The sequence below is a fragment of the Vipera berus genome, assembly GCF_964194415.1.
Source record: "Vipera berus genome assembly, chromosome: 1".
Lineage (NCBI taxonomy): Eukaryota > Metazoa > Chordata > Lepidosauria > Squamata > Viperidae > Vipera > Vipera berus.
Window position 1 is genome coordinate 1000558 of NC_138202.1, and position 9443 is coordinate 1010000.

Sequence of the window (9443 nt, forward strand, 5' to 3'; positions counted from 1 at the left end):
TGGGAAAAGATACATACCTGGCTTGAAAAGATGTTGGGAGAACATTTTAAACCTGAACATTTTTTATTAAGTATAATGCCAGAAAAGACTAACAAACAAGGCTCATATTTGATTTTGCATGTCACAACAGCAGCAAGAATTATATTTGCGCAATACTGGAAAAATGAAGGAATACCATCGGATGAAGAAATAATTAAAAAAATAGTAGAATGCACAGAGATGGATAGACTGATGATGAGCCTTAAAGAAAAAGAAGAAACGGAATATTATCAAACTTGGGACTTATTTGATCGATGGCTAAGAATAAAGGATTAGGAATTAAATATGTATTAGCGAATGTAAACTCAGACAGTACTCTTGTTGAAAAATTATTACTGAATGTATGAAAAAAAAACCAATAAAAAGTCTTACAAAAAAAAGGACTATAACCACTAGTGTCCCCAGGAGTATATCTGTGATTTTGCACTGACATGCTTTTCTCCAGCTATCTCTCCTCACATGGATCCCTGGAAGAACTTCAGGGTTCCCAGAGGAGAAGTTGCTTCACAGTGTAATTATCACCATCCTGTTCTTTGAGACCTCTTCTGTCGCTTCTCCACCCACTGCCTTGATGCAAACATCAGACTGAAGCAGCATGAAGGGATCTTGCATCATTAAAGGATAAATGCCTCAGGTCAGGTTCTTTGTGGCACAGGTTTTAGGACAGGCAGAAGCTGTGCTCTTGAATGTACTTTCTCTTCTTTCGGGATGAAGTTTGGCTTGTCTCTGTCTGAATCAGAAGAACCACTGGCATTCCCATCTTGAAGGAGTGCTTTGAGTTCTCCTGTGTCTTCTGGGTGTCCTTCTTTAGAAAGGGATTGATTCAGCCCAATGAATTATGGACCTCCTGATTCTGCTGCTGGTGCTTCTGATGCTGCCAGTCTCTGGAAAGCTTAGAACGAAGTGCCCGATGAATTTGGAGCATCAGGATGGAAAAAACCCACCGAGCTATTACAGGCCAGGAGACCATCTCATCAGTGTGGTCACCACTGCGACCTTAAGCTCAAATATAACATTGCCTTTTAACGTGGCTCCTTCTAGTCAGCCTCTCTCGTAAGTCATTCAGGGTGAAGGAGTTGGATTCCTTCCATCTGCAGTTGTAATACTCTTCTTTTCGCCCCCTCTTCTTATTCCACTTACTCCTGTATTGCAGGACCTGCCTAATTTCCTGGAAGAGATTCAGATCCAAAGATCCAAAGAACGCTGGATTATTTCTTCCTCTCCATCCAATCCTGAGTTCATCAGTTGAAAACTGACTTTTGTTTAAAGTAACTGTTGCAGTTACAGTTTCCTTTGTTAAGCCCATTTCCGTAATTTTATAAATGCTCATTGAATGATTTAATTTTTACCTCTAGTTTTGGGTCAGTATTGGTTAAGATCCAATAGAGTTGTGGTGACAAAGAGTAAATACATGAAGCAATATTCTGTTATTGCGTTTGATGGTGATGTTGATAATCTGAATATTTTTCTATAGGTGGGAACCTTCTGGTAGGTTAACTTCTGATAAGTTTAGAATTGTCCGATTCGTTTTTGCCATTCACATGGCTAACAAGAATCCAGAGCTCCTGCACAATCTCACACTTGGCTACAACATCCATGACAACTCACTGAGCACACTGACCACTTCAGATGCTTTGTTGGACATGCTCTCTACTGGAGAAGCCAATGTTCCCAACTACAGCTGTGGAAAGAAGGACAGTCTTTTGACTCTTCTCGATGCAGCTAGAAGGGACATTTCTATCCAGATGTCAACTTTAGTAGGCACCTACAAAGTCCCACAGGTTTGTGTGTGTGCATCCATGTGTGTGTTTCTGTATCTGGTAAAGTGAGTGTGGAATGGTGGGTGATCAATATATCTAATTATATCTTCTCTAAGGAATTCAGGAGCTGCTTTTCACCATAGCCATTGTGGGTGTCATGGCTGATGATTGGGATCCATACTGAGAAGGGGGCAACCATCAAAGCAGCTACATCATCTCATGACATCCTCTTGATTGCTTTGGTGGATTCTGCTGGACACTTGTAGCAAGTAGGATCAAAACTCATGAAGGGGGCATATTTGCACCATTATGATTCAGTCTAGATTTGAATGACTTACCAGGACTAATGAAGGACCCTCAGGCACTCATGCCTAAGGCGTTAAGTACATATGTTATCACCTTGTTATACACTGAGAAGGGTATTATTAGTTGAGTTGTAATAAAGGAGAATGTTTGTAGGCCAGGGTTGACCTGCGGGGTCCCTTCTGCTCTCTGAGCTTGCTTGTTTTCTTGCAGACGTTTCATGACCCAAACTGGGCAACATCATCAGTGCTAGTGATGAGGATGAGGATGATTAGCACTGATGATGTTACCTATTTTGGGTCATGAAACGTCTGCAAGAAAACAAGCAAGCTCAGAGAGCACCCAGGACCCCCTCAAGTTGGGTTCCATAGGCTGTTAAGAAGACTTGTCTCCAACTCCCGTAATAATTATCTGATTATTAATAAACCAAAGTCAAAAGTTTTGATTCTTAAAAATGACATCATGTCCCTAGATGGCTCTTCAGGGGTGACCTAATAGAGCAAGGAACACCTTTGCTTATCTAGGAGACTGGACCTTGGCTCACTCTACATCAGAGGAGCTCAGAGCAAGGATATGAGTGAATCTACTACTTAAATTTTAAAAAAATCATAGCTATTCAACTTTCTTAGACCCATTTATTAAAGTATATAATGCTGAGATTACCCTTAAGCTCTTATATAGAGCTGAGATGTGAAACTTAAGACATATATCATCACTAAAATAAGGACAATGACATCATCTGAGAAGGATTTTGGGGGTGGATACAATAAAAGGTCTTCCACCCTCTGGGTTGATTTAGGAATTTACACAATTTGTTCTTTGTTTAAAATTGGGTTTTATAATTATTGGTATAAAATTAAGAGGTAGAAACTGATAGACTTTTAAAATTCTGTCTTTCTTAACAGACCAAAATTCAATTAAAAAGCAAGCATTTCAACTACCGACTCAAAACGGTTCACTTGAAATCTGTATAGCTGGGTCTGATTGTGGAAAATTATAAGGGTGATACAGAAGTCTGATTTTCATTCCTTATTTGTATTCTTGTTCCCTTAATTTTTTTATTCTGTGTTTACATATTGTGTTCTTAATGTTCTGTGCTTTATATTCTGTATTTTTGTAGGCTTTATGACTAATCAACAATAAACTATTCTAATAAGTTCAAGAGAATGAAGTTGGATTTATCAAAAGCTAATGTTTTGGACTTGATCTGAACCCCAATACAAGCATTCTTCGTTGTCTTTTCAGATCAGTTATCTAACTGCTTCAGAGGCTCTGAGTGATAAAAGCCAGTTCCCTTTTTTCCACCAGATGCTGCCCAAAGAAGGGTTCCAGGACCCAGCAATTGTCCCTCTGCTTCTCCATTTCAGATGGACCTTGATTGGTCTCTTTGCTTCAGACACAGAGAAGGGAGAGACTTTCATGAGGACTTTCACTCCTATGCTTGTCAGGAATGGAATTTGTGTTGTAATATCACAACGATTCTCAATGACTAGAGATCCGCCATCCCTCAGAGACGCCATCTCTAAGTGGAGACAAGTCAATGTCTTTGTTCACTTCTTAGAATATATTTCCATTTCAGACAGAATCCTTCCTTTCCATTCAACACTTGAAAATTTGCCAGGACCTGTTGAAGGGAAAGTCTGGATCACCACAAATTTGGGAACATATAAATTGAAAAAATCCAGTCTTCTCAAATACATCCACAGTATTTGCTCCTTTGGTTTTCAGGAGAAACAAAGGCCAAAAGACGATGCCTTTGAACCCTACTTGTTTGTAGATGACCGTGAAGACCAGTATTTTCTCTGTTCTTTTTCAAATTGTGTATTTTCTGTCAAAGGGCGGAGAAGATGCACCCAGAAAGCATCACTGGAGACCCAACAGGGAAGGAACAGTTCACAGATCTCAAATAGTATCCATGTTCACAGTATCGTTAAGACTCTGGTGCATGCCTTGAATGCTGCGTATTCCTCCAGATGCAGGAGAAGGAAGGAGGGCGAAGAGAGTTTGGGAACTCCAAGGCTGCAGCCATGGCAGGTATGTGGTTCCAAAAAGGATCAAACTTAATTTCTTTTGAGGAAAGGAGAAAGAGGAGAACGATTTTAATCGTTAGCTCTTCATTAATCTCAGTTCTGTTTGAGAAGAAATCTAATGGAAAAGGTGGGGAACTATCTCAACCTAACTATGCTACCAAAGTCCAACACTTTTGGCCAATCTAATCGACTGGGGGTTAATATTCCAAAGAGGCTATGCCATGGTAAATACATTTTCACATTAAACACTGCTATTTTTAAAAGGATGCATGCAGTTTTAAATAAATTCCTGGATGTATGTGGTTTGTGATTAGCCTTGTAGAATTTTATCTTTATAAATTTAATGGAGACCCTGAGGTCATCTAGCCTAACCACTCCCTTCTGCAGGAATCCCAGCTGAAGCTTCGTTGGCCTGTATCTGCTCAGTCTTTGCATTAAGACAAGACGAGATTGAATTTGTCAGGTTCACGCAATGCTAAAACTGCTCCTTCTTTTATGATGTTTTTCTTCTTATTCAGCCAGAATCTCCTCTTGTGACTGAGTTCATTTTTACATACCTATAAACTATGGAATGAGGAGATCAACCCTGACTGCTCTTTAGAAGGCCAGATCCTGAAGTGGAAACTCAAATCCTTTGGCCACCTAATGAGAAGGAAGGACTCACTGGAGAAGAGCCTAATGCTGGGAAAGATGGAGGGCAAGAGAAGAAGGGGACGACAGAGAATGAGGTGGCTGGATGGAGTCACTGAAGCAGTAGGCGTGAGCTTAAAGGGACTCCAGAAGATAGTAGAGGACAGGAAGGCCTGGAGGAATGTTGTCCATAGGGTCGCGATGGGTCGGACACGACTTCGCAGCTAACAACAACAAAACTATGGAATAACAATAAACAGATAGCTCTTAATCTTCTGTGCAACATTTTTTAGTTATGGGAAGAGTGTGCTATCCTCCCTTCTCCAACAAAGATACAATACAATAACAGAGTTGGAAGGGGCCTTGGAGGTCTTCTAGTCCAATCCCCTGCTCTGGCAGAAAGCCGTATACCATTTCAGACCAACAGTTGTCCAGTCTCTTCTTAAAAACTTACAGTGTTGGAGCATTCACGGCTTCTGGAGGCAGGTTGTTCCACTGATTAATTGTTCTAACTGTCAGGAAATTTCTCCTTACTTCCAGGTTGCTTCTCTCCTTGACTAGTTTCCATCCGTTGCTTCTTGTCCTGCCTTCAGGTGCTTTGGAGAATAGCTTGACTCCCTCTTCTTTGGGGCAAACCCTGAGATACTGGAACACTGCTATCTTGTCCCCCCTTGTCCTTCTCTTCATTAAACTAAACATACCCAATTCCAGCAACCGTTCCTTATATGTTTTTAGCCTCCAGATCTCTAAGCATCTTTGTTGCTCTTCTCTGTACTCTTTCTAGAGTCTCAACATCTTTTTTACATCATGGTGACCAAAACTGCATGCAGTATTCCAAGTGTGTCCCTTACACACTAGACATCCCCAGTTCCAGCAACCGTTCTTTATATGTTTTAGCCTACAGCCCCACAGTCCAGAGATTGTGTTATTTGAAAATGGTGCTCCTAGAAGGATCTTCTGATTTAAGCAAGCAGTCAAAAGAGGTGGTGGGAGATTTGTACTTTCAGACTTGCAAGATTCTATTGATGTAGCTTTACAATAAAGCACATCAGGATGTGTTTTTTCTGTGGACTAGCAGAGAGAAGATTAAATTGGCTACTTTCTTCTTGACAAATCCCTGCTTTCTTGTAATCACCCTGTTGTTTCCAGGAAGTGTATTGTATACATAATCTCTTGTTTGTTAAATTACTTGAGCCCTGCTCAGGAATGTTCCATATAATTGATAAGCTTTGCATATTATTTATTTTCTCAATCTATATTTTCTCAATATATGATTGACAAATTTGCTGAACTTTTTTTCCCACTTTTGAAGATAGTGGTAACCCTTGTTCCCCTAGCGAAGCATATTTGCAACTTGGACAACTATTAAAGAAAGATTCAAATGTTAAAAGACCACATGTGATAAGAAACCAAATATTTCTACATTTAAAATCTGGGAATGAATTCATTCCAGTTCCACCCATTTCTTGAGAAGAATGAATTTTGGAATCTTTCCAACTTTCAACTCTACTTGGATCAAAATGGAGATGTAACAGCGGATCTGAACTTTGGGTGCTTGTTGATTCTGTCCAAGGCGGATCCCATCAAACTGAAACTTGGGAGCTTTGAAAGACAGAAAGTAATTATCAAGCAAGAGGCTCTGTCAAGGCTAAAATTGCTTAACAAGGTGGGGAAAATATTGGAGACTTTTCTCAGATTTCCAAACGTTAAAAAGTTAATACAATATGATCGATATTAAGATAATTAAGTTAGTACCTAAAAACCAAGAGGATGGGCAACATGCGGCTGAGGATCTTCTCTCTACCCTGTCAGCCACCCCAAGAACAGTACACTCCTATAGAGGCCTCAGGCTAGCCAGCAGAGTCAGGCTTTAAGTTTCCTCTGGAAGGCCAGGGTTGTTGGGGCCTACCTCACCTCCAATGGTAGAATATTCCAGAAGTTGTTGGCCACAGCAGAACAGGCTTTTGTCCTGGACCCCACAAACCACCATTCTTTGATAGATGAGATCCAAGGGAGTGGGACATCATATTTATTTAACTGAGGCCCAGAGACTACTTCATTAAGGTATATGTCTACCTCAATTTTCTGTGGATGGTTAATTCTGAGATATTTACTTTGGCATTCCTTCTTTTCTGCTTAGTCTCTGCCTCAGTCCAAATGTGTGGAAAATTGTCATCCTGGATTTGTCAAGCGGGCTCGAGAAGGAGAGCCAGTTTGCTGCTATGACTGCATTCGTTGTCCAGAGGGGACCATCTCCATTAAGGAAGGTGGGTGACACCAAAGAAAAAGGCAGGCCTTGTGGAAATGGATTCATCCACAGCATTTTCATGGAAGTGAAAGTTAAAAGGTTGAAATTAAAACATTTTATTGTGTTTTTTCGACTTCACGATTTCTTATCTAAGGGATGACGAACAAAAAGACCTTATAGGAGGGGCTGAGAACAGATGGGAGGATGTGACAGATTGCACAAGCTTCACTATTATCACAGCAAATCTCTTTTCTGGTTTTCAATTTGGAGGTGTTATTGTATTTTTTTAACCTTTCTAGGAAGATCTGAATTCTTTGAAACTTGAGGAATTGTTTTAAGTCCATCTCTGGGAAGAATGATTGCAATGCATTGTCTATGGACATTGTCAATCATCCAGGTCATGTCTGTCCCAAAAGATGCTTTTTCCCCAAAAGGGAACTGGTTTTTCTTTCCCTTTTTCTTTTAAAAGGTTTCACTTCTCATCTAAGAATCTCCTTTGGTGCTAAGCAAAATGTCTCTGCCAGCAAGCTAGAATTCATAATTTAGAATCTTCTGAGTCCAGCATATGAAGAAGTGCCATGAAGTATATCTAGAAATATTAACTGATTTATTATTTACCGTTAATAATGGAGTTCCTTTGAAGATTCTGCACATTACACAGGAAATCAGTAATGTCCTAGGGCTTCCCCCAATTTAATAAACCATTAGAAATATTTTTTTTAGAAAATAGTATTCTTTTTACGATCTTTCTGTGGAGATGGTAAGAAATGCATCTTATCTCAAGAATGTATTTCTTCAAAGGTGAAAGGATAGTATATTAAAAAAAAAATTCTCTTCCCCCCCCCCAGATACAGAAAAGTGCACCAAGTGTCCAGATGATCAATATCCAAATGGGGATCAAGTCCGGTGTATACCCAAATTTATAACCTTCCTGTCTTATGAAGAAAAGTTGGGCAACATCCTGGTATCATTTGCTCTGTTCTTTTCCCTAACCACAGGCTTTGTTTTACTCATATTCATTAAATATCGGGAAACTCCCCTTGTCAAAGCCAACAACCGGGACCTCTCTTACATCCTCCTGGTCTCCCTCCTGCTATGTTTCTTGTCTAATTTTCTCTTCATTGGTCAACCAAGGAAAGTCACCTGCCTTCTCCGACAAACATTTTTCAGCATCATCTTCTCAGTTGCCATTTCTTCTCTCTTGGCCAAAACCATCATGGTGGTATTGGCTTTCCTGGCCACAAAACCAGGGAATAGGATGAAGAGATGGTTGGGGAAGAGCTTGTCCTACTCCATTATCCTTTCCTGTTCGGCTGTCCAAATTATCATCTGCTCCATCTGGTTGGGAATTTCTCCCCCATTCCCTGATTCTGAACTCCACTCCCAGCCTGGAGAGATCATCTTGCAATGCAACGAAGGGGCTGCTGTCATGTTCTACTTCACCCTCAGCTACATGGGTTTCCTGGCTGCCATCTGCTTCACGGTGGCTTTCCTGGCCAAGAATCTCCCTGGGGCTTTCAATGAAGCCAAGCTGATCACCTTCAGCATGCTGGTCTTCTGCAGTGTCTGGGTTACCTTTGTGCCCACCTACCTGAGCACCAAAGGGAAATACATGGTGGCTGTGCAGATCTTCTCCATCCTGGCCTCCAGTGCTGGTCTGCTTGGTTGCGTCTTCATCCCCAAATGCTACATTATTATCCTGAGGCCAGACCTGAACTCAAAGGAGCAGCTTACAACCAGAAGAAATGTAGAAATGTGAGACAGTGGAATTTAGACTCTCAACATTTTCCAACAGGCCAAACCTAGAAAATGGTGCAAAATGATGATCATACATATAAAAAATACAATAGATGATGTAAATACAAATATTCATGTCTAACAATCCTCGGGTTAGACATGAAACATAATCAGTTATTTTGCAGTAGCAGTTTTGATAAAATGTGCTGAAAAGCAAGGAGTTCAGGCTCCCAATAGCAGAACTTTTTCCGATGTTTCTGTTTTGCTAACAGGCTCTCACTTCTCAAAGATCATACCAGACCAATCTTATTTCATTGTTCAATAAAGTGACTAAACTAATAGACCAGCATAATACTGTGGATATAGTAAGTCTACATGGATCTGTAGCTAGCTGGCAAACCGTACTCAACAAATAGTTCTCAGTGGCACTGCATCCACATGGAGAGTAGTAAGCAGTGGGGTACCACAAGGTTCTGTCTTACGCCCAGTAATTTAATTTAATTTAATTTAATAATATTTATATACCGCCCTTCTCCCTGAGGACTCAGGGCGGTTCACAGGGCAAAAGTCAAATACAAAGTACAAACATTAAAAAGAGATTAAATAATTGCCCAAGTTAAAACAATTAATACAATAATAAAACCCCAAAAATAAAATTAAGAGTACAAAAAAAATAAAAACCCCACCAATCCCCAT

At 40.2% G+C, this 9443-nt stretch overlaps 1 protein-coding gene across 1 annotated transcript; it reads left to right on the forward strand.

The window, feature by feature from the left end:
- Window positions 1-877: 877 nt before the first annotated feature.
- On the forward strand, window positions 878-8769 carry LOC308660429 (vomeronasal type-2 receptor 26-like; the record flags this gene model as incomplete). Its single annotated transcript, XM_081314804.1, has 6 exons — window positions 878-1092; window positions 1514-1820; window positions 3348-4136; window positions 6216-6428; window positions 6903-7029; window positions 7859-8769. 6 exons carry the CDS (start codon window positions 878-880, stop codon window positions 8767-8769), a joined length of 2562 nt encoding a protein of 853 aa, XP_081170930.1.
- Window positions 8770-9443: the final 674 nt, after the last annotated feature.